The 24346-nt window shown below is 41.7% G+C and overlaps 1 protein-coding gene across 5 annotated transcripts in view; it reads right to left on the bottom strand.

Moving 5' to 3' along the window:
- KCNAB1 (potassium voltage-gated channel subfamily A regulatory beta subunit 1) overlaps positions 1 to 24346 on the bottom strand; it is a 262161-nt gene that overhangs the window by 215489 nt on the left and 22326 nt on the right. For 2 of the 5 annotated variants that reach the window (XR_002888305.3, XM_024102521.3), the window contains exon 1: positions 15753 to 16064. Coding sequence is in view for 4 of the 5 variants with exons in the window: in XM_024102521.3 (XP_023958289.1) it covers positions 15753 to 16027 (275 nt within the window). In the remaining variant the exon portion in view is untranslated. Of the gene's footprint in view, positions 1 to 9691; positions 10119 to 15752; positions 16065 to 24346 lie in introns of those variants that run through there. The other 3 variants (XM_065557858.1, XM_065557859.1, XM_065557856.1) reach the window with 2 other exon arrangements.

A 24346-nucleotide genomic window follows, 5' to 3' on the forward strand; every position in this document is an offset into this window, starting at 1 on the left:
CCAGTGTTGACAGGGCCAATTCAATCAGGGTGGATGTAGTCCACTCCCAATAATAGATGAGGAGATGTCACTTCCAGGAGAGAAAAAGCTGCTTCTGTAATGAGCCAGCCACTCCCAGTCCCTATTCAAGCCCAGATTAATGGTGTTAAATTTGCAAATGAATTTTAGTTCTGCTGTTTCTCTTTGAAGTCTGTTTCTGAAGGTTTTTTGTTCAATGATAGTGACTTTTAAATCTGTAATAGAATGACCAGGGAGATTGAAGTGTTCATTTACTGGCTTTTGTATGTTACTATTCCTGATGTCCGATTTGTGTCCATTTATTCTTTTGCGGAGGGACTGTCTGTTTGGCCAATGTACATGGGAAAGGGGCATTGCTGGCACATGATGGCATATATAACATTCGTGGATGTGCAGGTGAATGAGCCCTTGATGGTGTGGCTGCTGTGGTTGGGTCCTCTGATGGTGTCGCCAGAGTAGATATGGGGACAGAGTAGGCAACAAGGTTTGCTACAGGGATTGGTTCCTGGGTTGGTGTTTCTGTGGTGTGGTGTGTAGTTGCTGGTGAATATTTGCTTCAGGTTGGGGGGTTGTCTGTAAGCGAGGACTGGCCTGCCTCCCAAGGTCTGTGAGAGTGAGGGATAATTTTCCAGGATAGGTTGTAGATCATGGATAATGCGCTGGAGAGGTTTTAGCTGGGGGCTATATGTGATGGCCAGTGGTGTTCTGTTATTGTCCTTGTTGGGTCTGTCCTGTAGTAGGGGATTTCTGGGTACCCATCTTGCTCTGTCAATCCGTTTCCTCACTTCCCCAGGTGGTTATTGTAGCTTTAAGAATGCTCGATAAAGATCTTGTAGGTGTTTGTCTCTGTCTGAGGAGTTGGAGCAAATTCAGTTGTATCTTAGGGCTTGGCTATAGACAATGGATCATGTGATGTGTCTTGGATGGAAGCTGGAGGCATGTAGGTACGTATAGCGGTCAGTAGGTTTCCGGTATAGGGTGGTGTTTATGTGACCATCACTTATTTGCACTTATTTGTAGTCCAGGAAGGATGTTAATAATCCTCAGCAATGTGACAAATGCCACCACCAGTTGAGTTTTTTTATGTCAAACTCTATCATCCCACTTACCTGCCCCCCCTTTTCATTTATTTATTTTTAAAGAAAAGCAGTCTGGGACTAGCTCCCAGATGATCTAATGGAGGAGGCAGAACAGCGTATGGTGCAGAGGCAGACAGCCCAATTCTGATCTTGTTACACTAGTTTAAGTGAGAGACCCAAGAGGTACTGATCTAGTTCCATTAAGCATCTAAACCTTGAGGTGCTTAATCTATTCTGAATAAAGCCTTTAGAAGTCTGCTCGTCACAAATGCCTGTTTGCCTCTGTAGTGTCACCAGTGAGACCCAATCTTAAACATTCTCAACTTCATTCACTATTTGTTTTAAAATGTTTCTTATGTCGATTTCCCAGTACTTAGTTCAGTGTAACACCACCTCTGCTTTCACACATTCACCCACTTCATTCACTTGGAGTGTCAAAGTGATTGGTCTTTCACAATGATGTAGGAAATCTTACTGCAAAATTCCTACTATTAAGGCATGGCCTGGTGTATATACTTTATAAAATATGAGCTATCGCAGTAGTTTAAAATTTTCAGACTCCTACTTCACTTCTAACAATTTCTTTCTAGAACTGGCTGTAAGTTGACATTCATATTACACATTTTCACAGGATTTTTTAAAAATTATTTGGCCTTGTGTACCTTGCATCCGCCCCACATCCCCAAGTCCTTTTCTTGCTTTCATCAAACTGCATGTTCTTATTAAATATGTTAAAGTACCCATTTTCAAACACAAAGGCCACCTGGAAAATAAATTTATCTTCAACCAAAGTGGACCCATTGTTGCACACAAAAAAGTTAGCATCTCAGTGTCTTGCAGCAAAAATAGGTCAATGCTCTCAATGAAATATGAAACATTGATTTTCTGATAGTTTTATATTTCATAGTGAATACTTCGCACACACTCTTAACTGAAAATAAGAAAAAATATAAATCAATATAAAAGTTATATAACTTTTAATCGGTAGATCTTAAAGTCCCAAATTTAGGACAGAACATATATCTGTGCCTAAATCCCACTCACTTCAATGGGACTTAAGGAAAGCATGCTCTTACCAGGGCCAAAGAGCTTTACAAAAGGCAAAGCCTCCATTTTATAAATGGGGAAATGGAGGCACAGAGAGACAGTGACTTGCTAATGGTGGTACAGTGAGCCAGTGCAGAGCCAGGCATAGAACCCAATCACTGAGCAAAATGCTGTCTGACTAGTGTAAGTATCAGGGCCGGCTCAAGGCACCAGCTTGGCAAGCTGCTGCTTGGGGCGACCACTCCAGACAGGGGTGGCAGGTCCAGCTATATTCGGCGGCAATTCGGTGGACGGTCCCTCACTCCCGCTAGGAGCGAAGGACCTTCCGCCGAATTGCCGCCACAGATCGCGATCGCGGCTTTTTTTTTTTTTTTTTTTTTGTGGCTGCTTGGGGTGGCCAAAACCCTGGAGCCGGTCCTGGTGAGTATACAAGGTACAGGTGCAGTGTGTCTCCTATAAACCTTAGCATTACAGATCTCAGAGGCTTGGCTCTGTTGTGTTATAAATGGAACCTTGAGTGGGTTTTGGTATTGGGAACCCCTATAGAAAATTTCTCTCTAATCTTAGACTAGAGCTGGCTCTTCTATTTTAGGTATGTTTTCTATATGGCATGGGCCGGATATAGAGAGGTCTTCATATTTTTGGCCTAATATCTTGTTAACTTTGTGGGAACCAGATCCATCCATCAGCAGGGTGTATTTGCAGGATAACCTCTAATGGAATAAACTTAATTGAGAGAGTGCCGCAACTGCATTTTTGGAAGCAAGACGTGACTATGAAGTGGCTGCAGCCCTACAGTCAGTTGCTTGTATAATTTAAAAAACTGCCAGCAGGTCAGGAACTGGGGTGCTCACCTGACCCTTTGCCTTTAAAAAAAAAAGAAAATAAAAATAAAAAAAAATATCAGTGTCCTATATATGAATGGAAACAGCAGGACAAAATGGAAAGTGGGGAATTATTGTTGAAGTAATAAAGCTAATAAGGGGAAGCCATTTTTCTTTTTAAATTTATACTTGAACCAACCAATTCAAATCAGAAATTATTTAAGGATGAAAGACCCATCTTTGGGGGGGCTAAAAGAAACTCTCTCAATGAAGAGAGAAAAGTGTAAGAGAATTGGTTAGTCAGTGCATTTGGGGACAAATGCATGGACAGTGCATCTCCAATAAAGTTAATGGATTTATACCAGGGATAAATTCTGCCCCATATTTTTAAAGTAGCCCCATTCAATTCCTGGAACGGTTTATCACATTTATTGTTTTATAGCCATTGGCTGTGTTGCCTCTTTATACAGCTTCAAGATCACATGGGCTTTCCTGGCTTTGCTTCTCTTTTCCTGGGCAGTCAATCTCTAAAAAAAGACCACATTTCCCTGGCTGGCAAGTAAACAGTAGAACTGTGTGACAGCTTTAAATGAGAAAATATGCTCTCTTATTTCAATTTTCTCACAGTTTTCTGACTGGTCTCAAGCAAAAGGAATCTCCAAGGAAAGTAAACATTTTGAAAAGCCATTTTCCTTTTATTGTGAGTACAGAAAAGTTATTTGCCATCCCTGTTTGATGTAAAATATCAGTTAAATGAATCTTTCGTGCGGGCGGGGAGGAAGGGGAAGAGAAGACGGGGAGGTCATTCAGGTATTCATTTCTCCCTCCCTCAGTTCACCTTCTTTCTCCCAGCCTAACCAGTGCCCTCATCACCAATCCCACACAGCAAGGAGAAAGCGGTCCTCCCCATGCTTTCTGTTTCTCTAATGCAAGCAACATCTTCACAACACAAAAAGGCTGAGCTAGATTCTGGTGTCATTTACATTGCTGCACAGTCAGGGTGAATCCACTGAAGACAAAGAAGGTACTCAAATTTATACTGATGTGAATGAGATCAGAACCTAACCCAAACAAAATAATCATAGGCAAGAAGAGCTCAAGATAAAATTATGTTCTGAAAGTTTCCATATGGTTTCAGTAGCACTATTGGCTCGTGTGTAGTTTCAGATGATTTTGTGGATCAACAGGATAGTTTTTGGTGGATATTTTGGACTATATGCTTCCTGATGCAGTCTTAGGAGATACATGGGAATCTGAACTATTTTGGTCCTATTTTTTCAGCTTGTGCATCAGTGTAAACCTAAATGTTGAACCAAAAGTCAGCTTGCTAACTTGGGGGGGGGAGGCACTAGAGTTTAAAGGCCTGATTTTGCAGAATCTTACTCGAGCAAGACTCCCATTGGGGAAGTTTGGATCCTAATTTTGTGGCTCAAGCCCATCTTTAAGGAACAGCCACACACACACACACACACACACACACACACACACAAAGTTTGACCTGTCCATATTTGCAGGGCTTAATCACGCACACATGCGCATGCCTTGGTAACAAAATCTCCCCACTTTAACACCAAGATCAATGAACTGTAGAGGATTAAAGCAGATTCTTTCCAAGGATAAATCAACTGTAGAATGTAAAGACCCTTTTACAAGATAAAAGAATAAACTCAACCACCTAACATTCATTTTCAAGCAGTAGACATTTAACAGTCTCAAAATTGTAATATCAGTTAATGCAGGATATGCACTTGACATTTTGAGATAAACACAGCTATCACTCTACTTACCACAAAATAGGCAATAAATTCAGACCTATTAGATGTTTTTAGTAATGTGTCTAAAAACATCTATTTTGTATTGGTTATTTCCACAATTCACTATAATGTTTCATTGCTCACTATAAAAGTTCCTCTCTCTCTTAGGCTGCAGAAACTAACTTTTTATCAAGTAATTATAAATTGTATTTTCCTTCAGCTGTGCAGATTCCTCATCTCAGCTCAGGGAGCTCAGTCCTTTCCTTATCTGTATGCACTAGAGTAAGTATGATTAGAGGGGAAAAGAAAACAATGGGAGAAGGGGAGGAAACAGCAAGGACTCCCATTGTGGGAGTTGGATCATGCCCTAAGGAAGCTTGGGTTTTTAAATCAGAAACTATGGGCAGGTCTTCACTACAGGGGGGGGGGTCAATTTAAGATACACAAATTCAGCTACGCGAATAGCATAGCTGAATTCGACGTATCGCAGCCGACTTACCCCGCTGTAGGGACAGTGGCAAAATCGACCTCTGCGGCTTCCCGTCGACGGCTCTTACTCCCACCTCCGCTGGTGGAGTAAGAGCATCGATTCGGGGATCGATTGTCGCGTCCCGATTGGACGCGATAAATCGATCCCTGAGAGGTCGATTTCTACCCGCCGATTCAGGCGGGTAGTGTAGACTTAGCCTTCACTCATTTTTCTTCTAGGTTTTAGGCAGTTGTTACCCAGAGACCCATTGCCAGAGAAAAGAGCAGGAAAGAACCTCAGAATTTCACCCTTTTCCTCTGCCCTTCTCCTCCCCCCCCCCCATGCCAATCCTGTCCCCATAGAAGTCCATGGGAGTTTTGCCATGTACTTCAGCAGGATAAGATCCCAAGATCTTGTCTACACAGAGTTCCCCTGATTTAACCTAACCAGTTTAGCAATCTGTTTAGTTAAATCCATGCAACTTGCACAGACACTCAGAAATCAGTTTTAGAGCACCTTGTATCCAGTTAGCTTAAATTTGTAAGGAATGGATGTAAGCTAAGTCAATACAAGGAAATCTTAAAACCAGTTTAAGTGTCCAACAAGGGGGTTTAAGAAAAGAATGATTTAGTTAAAAAAGTGCAACTTGCATACAAGACAAGGCCTGAGTTTTGCGGTTTAGTTTAAACTGCAAACTAACTTTAATCAAGTAATCCAACAACATGAATGCTAATTAGCTAGGAGAACTAGATGGAAATGGCCCTATAGAAGAATGCAAGGGAGACATCTGTGATGGTAATGTCAAAGAGTTTCCTGTCCTCTGCGCAGGTCTATTTCAATACAAATCAGAGCCTTAGATTGTAAGATTGAACCCTCATGTTCTCCAAAAAGTTAATTTCACCCCTATGTAGAAGAGCAGCGCAAGGCCTTTTGTGGCATTTATAAGTCATAAGGTATAAATCTGGTGTAAATGGAGATTGTGTGGTACAAAGGGCTTTCAGAGAGATTTGCACTTGGAATTAATTTCACCCATGAAGACTGAAAACTGAACAATCTACATGACGACAGGCGGCCCCAGGTGGCAGAAACAGTTCTGACTTAGCCCCGCCTCAGGGCCCAGGGTAAGAACAGATGACTGCCTGATACCTACTGCTGCTCTTCAGTGTACAGGAAAGTTATCAAGGGACCCATGGGGGAATGGGGCTTGGATAGGTTTTGCACAGCATGTCCAAGCGCAGTATATGTAGGCACAAGCAGAAGGGGGAGCACTAAGCAGGCCAGTGGCATCTCATTGAGTTCCCCAGGAGCATGCCTGGTTGTGAGACACCTCAACACCACCTGCCTTTAGTGTAAAAAAACCTTGTCTGTGCTTGCTGTGGATTAGCTCCTTGAAACACTAGCCTCCAGCAGCACAAGCACTGCCTTTCAGCTCCCGCAGGCCTCGCTCTCTCTGCGTAGATAGCAATCATCAAACACCAATGCCTAAGTCCTCAGAGTGTCCCTGTTGTGTTCAGCCCCTTATCCACTGAACACTCTCAGAATTACCAGGCCTGATGTTCCCAACGGAACAGAACCCACCAGCTTCTAAGATTCAACTCAAGACCAGCACTTTGCTTAACCCCACAGCACTTAGATATAGTTATAGTGAAAACAAGAATAAAGTTTATCAAAGATTAGAGATTCAGGTGATATCAACTAAGAATATTGGAAATAAATGGTTACATATAAAACAAAATCAGACAACACTCAACTAAAGGGTTAAAACTTTTCACCCAAAGTTCTATTCAGCATTTTCATCCAAGCCTGCTTGAGATCTCACTTTCATGAAACAAATTTACTGTCCATTTACTTTCTAGGTGAGAGATAGTAAGGTATCTTCTTTGTCCCCCAAATATAGCGAAGCAAACCTGTGATATGTACCTCAAGATATCCTTCCTCCCCCATTTTCTCTTCCTGTTATTTTTTCTTTGAAGTTCTCACAATACCTCATTTACATTCAGTTTAGACTGGTGATAGGAGACCCCTTGTGAAACATACAATACTTAGTTTACCTATAAACAGCCAGTTAGATAAACATTTGTCTGACAGCAAAGTTTTTTCCCCCCTCTTTGCTGATGACGAGTCCCAAGAAAGACTAAAAACATAATGTTCATGGTATAAATGTAACTTCTCCAGCAACAACCGAACATGCATTTCATAATGGTATCAGTGACCAGTGTGACTTTTGAGACCCCCGCATGACACTCTTTGGTTAACTAGAATGACATGCCAAACCCAAAAGAGATCCCTGTAACCCCTTTGCACCTCCTTGCCAGCTGGCATTAAGAGGTTCTTGGGTCACTCATGCTTACCCAGTGCTAGACTTTAGCTAGAGTCTCTCCCAGATGCAAATGGATTCCAGGCAGATTCCGGAGTGCCATAAGATGGTACAGGATCCTTACTGATTAATTTCAGTGAACAGTTAGATTGTTGACTTGATTTTTCACATTTTCTCTGGCTTGTGTTTGCAAAGTTGCACAGAATAATACTGTTGCCAAAAATCATATTAGCAAGTTTCCTTTCCTCCTTTGATCACTTTTCTATGTTTTTTCCATGTCCCAGTTTAGCACATCACTTCTGATTGTGTTGACTAGAGAATGTGAGATGAAGGATAAGATTGATCTTGAGAAAGTCACAGAATTCATGACTTTCTGGGACCTCCATGGACTTCCACAGCTGCAGCGACTGGTGCACCCCTCTCCCGTGCCCGAGCAGCAGCAGCGCCCCCCCCCAGAGCAGCGGTGCCCCAGCCCTCGCCCCCCACCTCCCACCCCCAGAGCAGCTAAGATTTAGTCAGGGGTATTTTTCATAAAGTCACGGACAGGTCACAAGCCATGAATTTTTGTTTATTGTCCATGACCTGGCCATGACTTTTACAAAAAAATACCCCTGACTAAACATTAACCTTAAGCAGGATACCTGTTTAAGAACACATTATGTGAAATATGGAAACAGTCTCTTTATAATTTGGCCCATGAAGAACTGTAAAATGCACAGAGGCATGTTTCTTCCCTGGCTAGTCATGTAAGACATACCTCAGCCCATCAGCCCTACCTGAATGATGAGACACTAAGGGCCTGATTCTGACATTTACAATGAGTCGTACCTTATTCCTTGGTTAGTCCTACTGAGGTCAATGGGACTATACTCATGGAGTTAGGAACTACTCAACATGAATAAGCATTCAATATCAGGCCCTCCACTTTCACCCAAAAGGTTGCGCCATTGGACCAGCAAGCAAGACAACACACTCACTACAACATTAACAGGTCACAATAAATCCCTGTGTATTCAAAAAAGACAATTATCTCAACTGGACTCCACTTGTGAGATATACCTTTCAATCTGTTTCCCAGTTCCCTAGTGATAATACAATTAACCATAGCTCGGTCTGCACTGGGTGCTGTGATATTAATAAGGCTAGCAACAGAAAGATTAAGCATACTGTTTAAATCAGTGTTAACTGATAGGTTTCTGATTCCAAGTCTAGATTGGTAGCACCATCTAGACTAGAGCACATAGTGGTCTATGGTAATTTTTCTCTTAAGTTTCTGTCCCTCTCCCCCCACTCCCACACTCCAATTCTCAGGGACAGTTCAACATATCCAGACAAAAAGGAATAATATTCTCTTCCCTTTTAATGTCAAATACTATTTTTAAGAGAATTGGTCATGTGTGTTTCTTCAACAAGCGACTATCTAAAGTGAGGTACACACCTGCAATATATCCATTAAAAAGCATGCAATAAACAAATACAATAAAAGCTGCAAATTAGTGCACAAAAACAGTCACATTTCATAATTCTATACATATGTCTATTTTAGACAGACGCTGCATTATGCATTCAATAACAATTGGCTAGAATGTAAAGTGTCATACTCCTTGGAATCAACATTTTACATACATGTTTTTCATTGTATTTTTCTTTTGTCCTAGTTTTGCCAAGGAAATTTAAGATCTGAATTTAGATGATCCCTTATGCAGAGTACATTTACTCTAGACAATGAACAACAAATGTATATATAAGAGAGAGAGCACACGAACTGGCAGACAGATTTTAAAGGTACATATACTATGTAAATGAACTATAGATATGTTCTATCAAAGATATTTATAAATGGATATATTTGTATTTAGCTGTGACATTAAGTACATTTCCCACACCAGAAAAGTTCTGTATAGCTCAAAAGTTTGTCTCTTTCACCAACAGAATTGGTCCAGTAAAAGATATTACCACATCCACCAAGTCTCTCTAACATCCTGGGATCAACATGGCTACAACACTGAAAAGATATGTTCTTTAAGACATTATGTATAATGTACATATAATCTATTTATAGCCATTTTGTTGTCATTCTTTGCTGCAAGAGTTTTATTGGGCCAGACCTCCCCTCATTTCAGCTGTTTCTTAGTAACTGTACTTGACTATGAAATAATCTGACAATGGGTATATGAAAGTACCTGTATATCATTCCTGTCCCAGCTTTGACAGTTTCATGTAAGGACACTCCATGCATATGCAAAAACTTCTCTAGTTGTTTCAGTTCTGCTGCTCCACTTAGCCTTCCAGCACAGCATTTTGCTGGAAGGCAGACTTTAACGGTGGCGCTTTGCCTTTTACCCCTCAATGGTGCTTCAATGGATTTCGGCACACTTGGCTTGTGGGGTGGGATTTCTGTGCAGGAAGGTCTGTACAAATGCATATTCCAAGATAAAAGCTGATCACAAGGATTCTCAAAGTCCAATGAAGTATTTGAGATTTAGATTCTTGGTAGTTTCTGCTTTTCTGGCTTCTCTATGTTCTTTTGGAATGCTAGTCTGTTGCCATTATATTTCTATTAGGAGATGCAGCTTTAACTTAGTTATGGTTGCCTAATAGAACCATGGGACTATAAAGTTTCCTCCCAGTCACTCCGTACCTTATATAGCCTAGCCAGAATCAGTGACCTTTCCCCCCCGTCAGTTGAAACCTCTCATGGTCAAGTACTCAAAAGGGACTGTATATTGCCACTGGGAGAAAAATGCCAACTGTTTCCCATGTCTTATATTTAGACAAAAAAATATTTGTTCTGGATTCAATACAAGGCTGATAAATGCAAGTTCTCATGGGGTTTATTTAAGGCCTTGGGCAGGATACTTGAATGTTGTAATGTCCCTTAGTCAAATCATCAAGGCAATTTGGTTTCTCAGAGTACATTACATAAATCAGGTGTGTTGGGCTCTCAATTTCTTTTCCTATTATCAAAAGGTCCATTCAGGGTTCCTGACCATTATGAAAATGGCAGAACTGGGGAGGGGCCAAAGGGTCAGGAATGTCAGAAGCGGGAAGAGAAAAGTTCCTGTGAAAATGTGCACTATGAAATGTCAGCTTACCCCCAGCCAATTAGACCGGCTGCATATGGCACTGGACATCCTGGACCTTCAGCGCGTGCAGCAGCAGGCAGTGCTCCCTCCCCTATCTCTGCAAGCACAGGGCTGGGAGATAGTTAAGGAGCAACCGCTCCAGTTTCTTGCCAGTTCTGCTGCTCCGGCTGCAGGACCCCCACACAATCCTGTCTGGTCTACTTAGAATGTAAGTTCTTTGGGGCAGAGACTTATTTTGTTTGTGCAGTGCCTACTGCAAAGGGGGCTGGATCATAAATGGGGTCTCTAGGCCGTTGTAACACAAATAAATAACTTCTTGGGATTTTTAGAAGCTAGTGTGCCTAAATCAAAAACTTTTCTATAATTGTAATCAATACAAATTCTCCATAAGATTGAAACACTTTTCTTTTTCTGGACATGGATAGACGGTTAATTAACGTGCAACTGTGGCTGGGGGGCAGTCTAGGGTAGCACATGCCAGCTGAGAGTGGTCTTTTGCTGCTAGCCTGGTAGGAACTGGGAATGGTGCTGTAGCAGCATGCTCAGCAGCTGGGTGGCCTATTCAGCAGCTGGCGGCTCTCTTGGGACTTATTTTGCCTGGAGCTTTGAATAGTACTGACAGGCTCCAGATGAGAATATTTGCATATGCGTCTAAGTGCTTTGTCTGTTGGCATGTTGCTCTGCCTTTAGAGGAAGTAAACCAAGGGGTTGGCTTAGTGGTTTAAGCCTCAGATTTGATATGCCCAGATTCTTTGGAATCAGACTGAAATCCTGTCAGTATTAATTCAGCTCTTCATCCTTCTGAGGGAGAAGAGCAGAGTACCATGCAGTTTTTCTGTAGACTATGTAGATAGCAGGCTTTACAGTAGGGTCTGTAAAAACAAGGCCCCATGTGTTCTGTATGAACCCTAAAGATTCCATAGTGCTTCAACAAGATTAGGGGAGTTGTCCCTGCATTCTTAGCCAAAATTTCCCTTTCCCCTGCATTTTTGTGTAGTATACAATCAGGGCCGGCTCCGTTTTTTGCCGCCCCAAGCAAAAAAAATTTCCTGTGCCCCCCTGGCCCCACCCCAACTCCACCCCATTCCAACCCCTTCCCCTGCCTCCTCCCCGGGCGTGCCACATTTCCCCTCCTACCTCTCCCTCCCAGGCTTGCCACAAAACAGCTGATTCACGCGGCAAGCCTGGGGGGGGGGTCGGAGAAGCGGAGTGGCTGTGCACTTGGGGGAGCAAGCGACGGTGGAGCGGAGGTGAGCTGGGGAGGGGAGCGGTTCCTCTGCCCCTCCCCTCCAGGTTACTTCCTGCGGCCCTCCCCGCGCCCCCCCACTGCCACAGCTCACCTCCGCTCAGGGCCGCCTCCCGGCTTTTTGCACCCCAAGCAAAAAAAAAAAAAAAAAGAGCCGGAGTGCTGCCCCTTGGAAAGTGCCGCCCCAAGCACATGCTTGGAGCACTGGTGCCTAGAGCCGGCCCTGCATGCAATGCATCAATTGTCAGTCTTACTGCCTTCCTTCACCCTCTAGCCTAGACAGTGTTTCAGAGGAGGTATATATACACACACGAGTTGCCTTTAAACCCCGCCATACACACTCCCCCCAAAAAATCAACACTTGTCAAACGACTCAGCAGATAATTCTCTAGTCTTAAAACTAGAGAATTGTTGGTATTTCAGACCCCACTGTGTGCCAAAGATAGATAAATGTTAGCTTTTTAATGGTACCCACAGTGTGTAATTTGTAACGTGTTTAAGATATTTTATATTTATAGAGCACCTGAATTATTTTATCAAGAGAATTAATAGAGATCCCAGATTAGCCACCCAAGCCAAACAAACAGCTCAATGAGCATGAATCAGTATAATGCAAGAAGGAATACCTTTACTTTGTCATCTCACAGAATCACAGTTCTGCAGCCCTTTGTTACCACTCGCTTTCAATCACTGGTACAGAGTATGATTAGATCATCAAAAGATTAATGTGCCATGGATTCAGCTAATCCTCAAATCCTTCAAAGCAGATAAACAGACTGATCTCAGAAGAGAACATATTTGAAAAGATTGTAATTCAATGCCACAGAGGGTGATTTTTGCATGGAAATTTGGATGACTCCAATTATTCTGGCTCTGCAAACTGTGGGTGACCAAAGACCTAAGGAATTCGGATGACCTTGTCAGCACCAGTTGCTGTAATGGTTCATCAATGTCTTATATTCGGATTCAGTCAATTCTATGTTATCTTCTAAAAATAGTTTAGGACCTTATAAGATCTGCATATAAAAACTGGTTCAGATTCAAGTAACAGTAAGTTCTGTTTACTGCTCTCTAAACTAAAACACATGGAGCTTCAGGGAACAGGTTATTAACATTGGCATTGGAGATTGTTTCCAACAAGTTCCATCCATGTGCCAATCTGATCCTTTTGTACTCTCTGAAATTAGATTTCACAGCAGTTAAAATGATCATGATCTAGGGAAGTCACTGGCATTGTTTCTAAATATGTCATTTACCGATCGGCCTTATTTTTACTACCACTCAGGTAACGTAAAAAATATACAAAATATTTTCATGGCAAGGCAGTGTAACAGCATAACGTAACTGGTTATCCTGGATAGAAATAGCAGAGACTTATCATGGAGCTGTATATTGGATAGCTTTCAGAGTTCAGTTTAAAGAAAAGGAGGCTGAAAATTTGGAAGTCCAGTTCATATCCAGTTTACAAACAAATTGCTTCTATAAAGAAGACACCTGGGTTAGAACCAAACCCCACATCCAGACACTACCAGACTTTGGGGAAAGGGAGGTTCAGAATCCAAAACTGGACCCAAATTAGAGTTTTACCATTGGCATGTCTCTCTGCATTGACCAAATCAAAACGCTACATCGGAATGTTCCTGGGCGAGACAAACATGGTTCTACATCTGATCTTTCACTATCAGACCCTACCTCTACAAGGACTCAAACAAAACTCCTTAGTCTAAACCAGGGATCGGCAACCTTTGGCACATGGCTCGCCAGGGTAAGTGCCGTGGCGGGCCGGGCCAGTTGGTTTACCTACCGCGTCCATAGGTTTGGTTCGCTGCTCCAGGCCAATGGGGGCTGCGGGAAGCAGCGCGGGCCGAGGGATGTGCTGGCCGCCGCTTCCCGCAGCCCCCATTGGCCTGGAGCAGCAAACCACAGCCAGTGGGACCTGCGATCGGCCAAACCTGCGGACACGGCAGGTAAACAAACCGGCCCGGTCCACCAGGGCGCTTACCCTGGTGGGCCGCGGGCCAAAGGTTGCCGACCCCTGGTCTAAACCCACATTTTTGGTGGGCTGGAAATGCAAATACAAGTAATACATCTTGGCCTCAACTCAAGTAAGTGTTCCTTGCTTTGACTCACTGGGAATCACTAGCAATCAACGCCAATGTAGTTTAAATATTTTCAAGCTGCATTATACATTTTTAATACACAAGCATGCTCAATAGGTTGCCAAAAGAAAACACTTCCCTTGGTTTTCAACTCTTTCTGGCCCCAAATATCTCCATCTTCTGGGTTTTTTCACTATAGTGTAAAACTTACGATTTTGTCTACACATTTTCCTGCAGCTTAATTCTGATAAACTCACCCTTGCTCAGCCATGCCTCCCTTCATCCAAACATATCCTTAACACCTCAGAAAGATCTTCTGTTCCCTGGTTACCACATCCTGGAGGGCTTGATTGTATTTTCCTTAACGTTGCATCCTGCATGCAGCTTTACTCCAGTGGTAAGTAAATATTACTAGTGGTTCTTCATGAGTTTTAAAATATGAGACTATTGTATTTTTAGAACTATATGTAAAGACTTTACTACATTAACATTAGCAACTCAAGAGCTGCAAATAATTGCATCCTTCATAGTGTTCTGTTAACACAACATTCAGTGTTTAGGTAGCTTGACCATGAGTTTCACATAAGTACGCAATCTGGTTTAACGTGTTTTTCACTCCACATTTATTTGACAACTAAATTTAGCCACTGGGATAACATTTTCCTTATTGGATGTGGTCGGCTATTCATTTCTTAGCAATAGTGTATGCAAAACCTCTAATTTCTGTACTAACTTGCACACATTTTCCTTTTAGCTACTTTCTATTTTCAACCTTTTTTCCTCCCGATGAAATCTTACTGATTCTAGTGTCTGTGGAAAGATCTCACGTTCACGTCAGTCACTTTAGACACTTCGCTTTGAGATTTAGGATAGAAGCCTGGTTGTCTGCTAAACGTATTAGAGCTGGGCAGGGCAAAACACTGCAAAACACCACACACACCCGACACTCCAACAGTCATGGATTCAGAGATGGACTAGATAAAAATGCTTGTTAAATTCTTTCCTTCTGCCACCTACTGAAGTAAGTAGGGTTATCAAGTAAGATCCCACTCAATATGGATAGGGGTGGCAGAACCTAGCCTACTGATTGTATCATTTTCTGACAGCTGGGCTGGAACATTAATAACCAATTTATATAAAAGCCCTACCTAATTAAGACTCAGAGATTCAATATTAGAGACCCATAAAACTAAGCCTGGGTCTTATTTGCACTGGTGAGGCCCCTTTACATTTAGAATTAATGAAAATCAGGCTCCCCTATGCTTTGAGATTTTACAAGGGTTTAGATTAGAAGCAATTTACTGAATAAATTGAAAGTGTTCTCTTCTTTCCCAGAAGTGGTTTGCTTTCAAGCTGGCATTCATACACTCCCTCACAATTTAGGGAAAACTCACAACAAGGGTTTGCAATTGCTTTCATTCAATATTCTCAGGTCGCCTCCATAATCCTTGCACATTCGCAGTATATTGTGCACTAAACACACTAATTGAAATCGGGCACATTGACAAGCTAGCTGATGAGATACAAGTCTGAGGATTCAGCAACTTTGTGACATTCAAGTGACTAATAATCAATTGCCTATAATTGTTACTTTTGTAGTTTGCATGTAACAATACCCCCCTGGCACCAGCCCCACTGTAAAGTGGTTAGGAAATGGTCTAACAACCAAGCAGGTATAAAACACAGAGCCTTATGGGTTTGTTTGTTGTTGGGTTTTTTTTTTTTGGGGGGGGGGGGGGGGGGGGATAGGGGTTGTGGGTGGAAACACTTATTTGAAATGTCTTTTGAAGAAGAATAAGTTTAGCTTTCTTACCTGTGAGGCATTCCGGTGGTGTACGCGATCGTATGCTCATATGATAAGTTACATATTTTCAGATACCAGTTCATCTCCAGTTCTCGCATGAGTGCCAGTCTCCAGCCCCTTTGCTGTGTCTGACCTGTGGTGTTGAGTCTATTGTCCTTGCTGCTTTCAGAGGAGCTCTTCGGGGCTTTTTCTCTACTCCCTAAAGAAAGGACAGAGTGTTTCCTTAACTTGGCTGTCTCATCAAGATTTTTACTTCCCACTGTCCCAGTGCGTGCTGCAAACATTTTTGTGTCTTGCCTGTCTGCAAAGGACCCACCTAGCACTAAGTCACTGTCTGCAAGTCATTTAAACTGATTTCAGCACGCACTTTCCTCCCTCTATAACCGTATCCTGGCCACAAAGCTGTAATTAGATATGTGTCTACAGGGCTTAGCCAGAAAGAATAGCTGTAACGTTTTCATAGGGAAAATCCGTAAACTTCCTACCTGTTGACATACTTGAACACACCAAGTAGTAGTATCCCAGGTTTCATAATAAACAAATACCACTGGTAAACACACTATCATTTTACAAGAACAATTTTGTTTTATGTGGATAACCTTTTATGTATAGTTACAACTAAAGCAAACCATTTCACCTGCATATGTTTCACTGAATTGCTTTTTCATCATGTGTATTTGAAATTGAGATCCAGCTGAAAACAACTTTAGCAGTTTAGACCCCAACTATGCAAAGATTTAACATGTGCTTAACTTTATATAATGTGAATAGTCACACTGAAGTCAATGGGGAAAATTACAGTGTGTAAAGTTAATTGCGTGTATAAGTTTTCACAAGATTGGGCTTTAATTTTACGATTACTCCCTTTTAAATAAAGAGAAATCCTACTGAATGAAATTACTGAAAAAAGTGATCAGTCCTCTGGTTCCCTGGCTTCTTTCATATTGTAGCAATTTTTTCACATTCCACAGAAGAATTCTGAAGATTGAGACAAATAATTTAATACCTCTGGACATGATGATAGAAGGTTATGCTTGTTAATGGTTATTCTGATATCCAGAGATTATCAACTGGGCCTTAGGGCAAATAAAAATATTGTAAATAAAAAGAATGGATCCCAAAGCTGGATCTGTTTCCTTCTCACTGTTAGGATACAAAAGATGGTAGAGAGATTTGAATGCAGTCTGCTTATTGCACATATCAGCTGTGAAAGTGATATTTGGAACCCATGAAAATATCCCTGGGAAAAAATAAACATTTTGGACAAATCATCCAGTTGTTCATTGGGTTTGAAGGTTGAAAAGTCTCCAGCTCTAGCGCTAATCCCCACATTGGACCATATCGTGTTATTCATTTTTAAGGCAAATACCTGAAGCTTTAACTGACAGAGGTAGCCAGTCCAGTCTTGTATAGACTAGGGTTGCCACTAGTGCAAACAGCTGATAAAATTGAATCAGCGGTAGTACCACTGGGAATTATTTGATAGAGTTCCCTAATGTGGACAGCCTGTCTTTGGGTCAGGACATTTCTTGGAAGTTTCAAGTTCGCTTAGATCCTGTTTCTGTAGAGGGGGCATTTAAAATTCTATTCACTGTCCCTGGACAGTCTTGACAAGAAGCAGATTATTTTTTCATCATGATCAAGTGAGTTTTCTATATGGACTGATAAGCTTTCATGATACAGTTTTACAGTTACCGCTGAGTAGTCCCCATCTTTCAGGTTTAATATTCTATAACCTGTTTGTAACTTTTGTAGTCTCCATTCATATATTGGGTCCCACAACCTTTTCTTACAAGATTAGGGCTTACTCAGGCAAGTAATTCATCTGCCTTGAAGAGGTCTACTTGCATGAGTGAGGATTCTTTGGGTGCATGTATATTTGGGGCTACTTTATAGGCCTCGTGACACAGACCTGCAATAATGTTGGTACAGAGCAGAGGTTCCCAAACTTATTTGGCCTACCGCCCCCTTTTCAGAAAAAAATTACTCAGCGCCCCCCTGGAAATCTACCTTCTTTAAGCGAACAAACAGAAAGATGCAGTGACAAATTTGCATTCTTTTATGTATCTATATTTCTACCTACGTCCTACAATATAGTAAAGAAAGATGTGTTATTAGAATATCACCCACGACATCAGGTATACAGTGGTTTTTGCGTAAGACGGCAAAAGACAACCAAACTAAAATACTAATGAAACTAATAAACTGGGTTTTGTTCTTTGCTGAGCATTAGATATATGTATTTGATATTAAATTGTCAAATATCAAACTAACTTTATCAAGAAATAATTAATTTAAAAAATAATATGCAATTAAAAATCAGTTAATAGTTTTAATTTAGTTTGCCCTTATTTAAATAATTGTTCCTTATTAACACATGCCTTATTTACCAATTAACACAGATGATTCGATAGATATAAATAAATGTTAATAGTTAACAGTTTTTTTACGATTTCATTCCCGTTTTTGTTAATATTGTAATAAAAAATATGACAAATATATTGACTGTACACTTCAAATAGTACTGTACCGACACAAGCCTGCTACAATTTTATTATTAGTAAGCACTAGAGACACAAACGTACGGTAGATATGTAAGAAAATGTATAAAAATACTCACGTGTAAATTGCTGTTTTATTGAAACAACAATAATACAATTTGCTTTGTATGTGATCCGTAATCCGTAAAGATCGAAGGTATTGAATATGAATAAAAATTTTTAAATATTTATTGCACTATTGTTAACGGCTTTTTACACAACTCAGAAACAATCTAAATTAGATTTCATACATGTCGCCTATTTATAGTATCATATTGTAAACAAGTCATTACATGCACATATTCCTGCCGATGCATGCTGGAATTCCCGACAATGCTTGACATGCTCGCCTGCCAACACTTGCTTGTTAAGAGCTGTTGGCGGACTTGACACCTGATCGGTTATAATTTGTGAATTTATTTGGAAAATAAAGTAATCAGTACAACTTTAACTATGTTACACAACAGATGAAACATGTACGAACGGTCTTTCAAAATTTTCTTATATTCTCTTGTTTCTTTATGCTTCCACCGCCCCCTTATTTTTATTCAATGCCCCCCAATTGCACCCGAGGCTACTACTGCCCCCCTGGATCGTTCCAGCGCCCCCCAGGGGGTGGTATCGCCCACTTTGGGAACTTCTGGTACAGAGCTTCTCTGCCCAGGGGAAGAACAAGGAGGCATTCTGGTCTGCTCTGCACTGCTTCTTAGGGTGCAGAGTGTCTCCTTCCATGCACACTAGTCCCTCTCTACAGGTTGTTTCTGGGGAAAAGGGCCATAATCCCACCCCTCCCCATCCACTATGGGGCACCCTGTACCCTAACAGACCACACAGATAAGGCAGCTCCAGAGTGCCCTGAGTGAAGGAACATCAATTGTGCCTGGCCCTTATATGCTGAACTCTGGAGATCTGTCAGAGCTACCCGGGTACAGGAGGAATGCTGGGTGGGACTGTGCTTCCTGAAGCCCACTGATGAGGATGGGGACTGTGCCTTACTCCACTGTGTGCTAGGTTACCTCTGAGTAAGGTAACCATAGATCCTGTTTTGTCCGGGGCAGTCCCTTTAAGCCCTGTCATGGCCGTCCGTACTTTTTTGGCAAAAGGAGGCATTTGTCCCATTTGTTCTTGCCAACTTGATCAGTTGGCAAAAGCAAATAGGACAAATGCCCACTTTTGTCAAAAAATGGGGTGCAGAGGAACATGTGCGGGAGGGTGAGTGGTGATGCCAGCCCTACGCAAGGGGTGAGGGAAGACTGGGGTAGGGGTCACCAAGGCATGGCTTGGGCGAGCAGCGACACCAGCCTCAACCTGGCGTGGGAGCCAGGCCCACATGGGGAAGGGGGCTTGGGTTAGCCCCAAAATGCCCTATTTTCCCTTGGGGAATATGGTCAACCTCTCTCTCAGCTGGTGAAACAAGGGAGCAGCTTCAGGGTTTCCCTTCTTCTCTGCCCCCTTTGGGGTGGCTTGGGCATTATTCCTACTTAAAACTTGCTCCCCCCACCCCTATTTTTTGAGTGACAGCAAAGAGAAACAGAACTACACCTCTACCTCGATAGTACGCTGTCCTCGGGAGCCAAAAAATCTTACCGTGTTATAGGTGAAACCGCGTTATATTGAACTTGCTTTGATCCACCGGAGTGCGCAGCCCCCCCGGAGCACTGCGTTACCGTGTTATATCAGGTCGCGTTATATTGAGGTAGCAGTGTATAGTATATCCACCTACGCCTTCTGTCCCTCCCCCACAATTCCTTCACCAATTGCTTCTGAGGTTTGTTGTTCTACCTGTTATTTTATTTTTCTGGTATTTGCATAACAAACCGTTTTCACACAAATAAAAAAACATTTGGAATTTTGTTTAATAAATCAGGTCCATTCCTTTATGGAAAGAGGAATGATGAAACTAATAAGTCTCCTGAAAATTAAATAGAGATTCTATAAAAATTACTCTAAAACCCTCCCAAATGTAACAGAGAATGATCTCCTTTCTATAGAATTTTTAAACCATTTTTAAAAATATAAGGAAGTATTCTATCCCTATTTTAGACTTTTACCGGATGTGTCATTAACTCCTACACCACTTCCCCATAAAGGTTAAGGCCGGAGCAAGATCCCATTGAAATCAATGAGAGACTTTTCACTAACTTCCATCGGCTTTGGATCAGACCCCACATTTCTAAACTAAAGTATAAGAATACTCAAATTACAGATGTCCAGTTTCAAACGTTACAAACTTCTTTAGATTCCTTCATTGGAAAAGCTGACTACTCACAGCTCGAACAAATTCTTGAGTATGTATTCAAAAGCAAGCTGGCATTTGGTTTCAGGTTTTCAGTTACATTAAACGGACACTACTTGTTCCTGAATGCAGTACAGACCTTAAAAAGGTAATGATCACACCAAAAATAAATGAAATAAATCAAAAGCACATGCTTGCAATTAGTTCCCCTCTAAACAGGGCATTGTTCGTTTTATAATAGACTTGTCAAAGTAGATGTTCCCTTAACTTGTCAGTTTAGCTAGGTAACATTATAGCACGTATAAATTGTCCAAGTGACAGTATCTTATTAGCCAGAGAAGGTAATTGACCTACCTCTGAAAAGTGAGCAGATAGCTGGATTGCTTTTCTGGAAGCAACATTATATTTAAATATTGATACCAGGACTCTGCCACTGTATTCAAACACATACTTTGGTTTATTATCAGACAACACAGCAATGGTGGCCAAACTTTCAATATAATTTATGCTAGAACAAACAATGAGCTTCCCCTCCGCACGCCTGCACAAAGCTAATACTGCTCTCCTAGTCACCTGCTGCTGGCTAGTTTCCCAAAGGGATAAGTGGACCCTAAGGGTGCTGCAGCAAGAAGAGAAGATCTGAGGCTTTTGGGAGACAGCCACATCAAGACTCTTACATGAGGAGTGTCCTAAGTTATGGACCCTGCCTCTCCCTGTTCGCAGGGTCCTTCCTGCTCCTTCCTTCAAGGCAAGAAGCAAAAGGGGCAAGTGGCCTGGATCAGCACCCCAAGAATGTGTGAAGTCAGGAAGTTGTGACTTCGGGTTCACGCTCAGGACTAGCAATTAGGAAATCCAGATTCTATTCCCAGCTCTGTTACTGAGATGCTAGTTGCCTAAGGTCACACAATATGCCAACGGATTTAACTTCTTTATGCCCAGCTTCCCACTCTGAAAAAATGGGACAGCTAAGGCCTACTTGCCACACAAGTGCAGGGAGGCTTAATTTATGGTTTGCTAAGCGCTTTGCAGTATTTAGATGGAAGCAGCTACAGAAAGGATAAGTATTATAATAAACACTGATGGGAGGAGTCAGGGGATGCAAGAGGGAGGAGGGATTCTCTTTTTAGAGTAAGAAAAGCAGGGAATGAGAATGCAGGTCTAAGACAAGCCTTGCTGCCGAAGGCACTGCGGGCAGTGTAGAATGCTATGGATCAGTAAATTTATCCTCAATATCTAAAAGGTTCAGCTGCTCCTGAAAGACATATATGGTAAAATGGTGTTCAGAATTCTCTGGTCCTCAGTAGTAACCTTGATTATTAAGTTTCAAACCCACATGTTTGCAACACAATAGTTTAGTTAATTTGTAGGTAGCTCTAAATAAATTGGTTAAGCTTCACTTCCCTTGTGACTGAGACACTCCTATCAGAGTGAATCCTGTTTTGGAAGTTCAGAAGATTTTGCCACACTGCAACAGGAGCTGGCACTAAGATACCAAGCCTAAAACACAAAGCAAGGATTTACTGACTAGATAAAAGAGCTTAACCCAGAAGAATCCGAACTAAGCTGTACTGTGCAACATATGGCTTCATACCTGAAAGCTCACAGTTGTACCTGGTTGAGTCACAGATTTCTAAAGCTAGAAGGGACTGATATGATCATTTAGTTTGCCCTCCTGTATAACACAGGCTATAGAATTTCACCATGATTCTTGCATTGAACCCATAAATATTGGTAGAGTTATTGCTTATCTTTTGGAAAGGTATTCAGTCCTGATTTAAATACTTCCAGTGATTGAGAATCCACTGCTTCCCTCAGTAAGTTGTTTGACTAATTACCCTCACTAAAAATTGTACCTTAAATTTGTCTAGCTTCAGTTTCCACCATTGGCTCTTGTGCTTTTGTCTGCTAGATTAAAAAGCCCTCTACTAGAGAAAGTCTTCTCCCCTTGTAGATATTCTAGATTGTGATCAGGTCACCTCTTAACCTTCTCTTTATTAAGCTAAATAGATTGAGTTTCTTTTTAAGACTATCACTGCAAAGCAGGGTTTCCAGACCTCAAGTCAGTCTTTTAGCTCTTTGTGAACCTTGTCCAATTTGACAGCATTCCTTTTCAAGTGTTGCTAATACACATACAGTGTTCCAGTAACGATCTCACTAATGCTATATACAGAAAGAACAGGAGGAGTACTTGTGGTACCTTAGAGACTAACAAATTTATTAGAGCATAAGCTTTCGTGGGCTACAGCCCACTTCTTTGGATGCATATAGAATGGAACATATATTGGGGAGATATATATACACACATACAGAGAAAATGAACAGGTGGGAATTGTCTTACCAACTCTGAGAGGCCAATTAAGTAAATGAAAAAAGAACTTTTGAAGTGATAATCAAGATAGCCCAGTACAGACAGTTTGATAAGAAGAGTGAGAATACTTACATGGGGAGATAGATTCAATGTTTGTAATGGCTCAGCCATTCCCAGTCTTTATTCAATCCTAAATTGATTGTATCTAGTTTGCACATCAATTCCAGCTCAGCAGTCTCTCGTTGGAGTCTGTTTTTGAAGTTTTTCAGTTGTAAGATAGCCACCCACAGGTCTGTCATTGAATGACCAGACAGGTTAAAGTGTTCTCCCACTGGTTTTTGAGTATTATGATTCCTGATGTCAGATTTGTGTCCATTAATTCTTTTGCATAGAGACTGTCCGGTTTGGCCAATGTACATGGCAGAGGGGCATTGCTGGCACATGATGGCATATATCACATTGGTAGATGTGCAGGTGAACGAGCCCCTGATGGTATGTCTGATGTGATTAGGTCCTATGATGATGTCACTTGAATAGATATGTGGACAGAGTTGGCATCGGGCTTTGTTACAAGGATAGGTTCCTGGGTCAGTGTTTTTGTTCAGTGATGTGTGGTTGCTGGTGAGTATTTGCTTTAGGTTGGGGGGTTGTCTGTAAGCGAGGACAGGTCTGTCTCCCAAGATCTGTGAGAGTGAGGGATCATCTTTCAGGATAGGTTGTAGATCTTTGATGATGCGCTGGAGAGGTTTTAGTTGGGGGCTGAAGGTGACAGCCATAGCAGTGCCAGGTACCCGCATGGCCCCACAGTATGCCAACATTTTTATGGCTGACTTAGAACAACGCTTCCTTAGCTCTCATCCCCTAACGCCCCTACTCTACTTGCGCTACATTGATGACATCTTCATCATCTGGACCCATGGAAAAGAAGCCCTTGAGGAATTCCACCATGATTTCAATAATTTCCATCCCACCATCAACCTCAGCCTAGATCAATCCACACAAGCGGTCCATTTCCTGGACACTATTGTGCTAATAAGCAATGGTCACATAAATACCACCCTATACCGGAAACATACTGACCGCTACACTTACCTACATGCCTCCAGCTTCCATCCAGGACACACCACACGATCCATTGTCTACATCCAAGCTCTAAGATATAACCGCATTTGCTCCAATCCCTCAGACAGAGACTAGCATCTGCAAGATCTCTAGCATTCTTAAAACTACAATACCCACCTGCTGAAGTGAAAAAACAGATTGACAGAGCCAGACGAGTACCCAGAAGTCACCTCCTACAAGACAGGCCCAACAAAGAAAATAACAGACCACCACTAGCTGTCACCTTCAGCCCCCAACTAAAACATTACTGTAGATAGTTCCACAATTTCATAGATCACATGGTAAATCTCTGCTTCACTTGGGGCTTGTTGTCATGGTGAAAAAGCCCAAAATAGCTTTGGAAGTGGATTAAGCTGAACCACACAAAAGCACTCTGAAGGTACATCTAACTGTACAT

This window comes from Chrysemys picta, chromosome 9 (assembly GCF_011386835.1).
Source record: "Chrysemys picta bellii isolate R12L10 chromosome 9, ASM1138683v2, whole genome shotgun sequence".
Lineage (NCBI taxonomy): Eukaryota > Metazoa > Chordata > Testudines > Emydidae > Chrysemys > Chrysemys picta.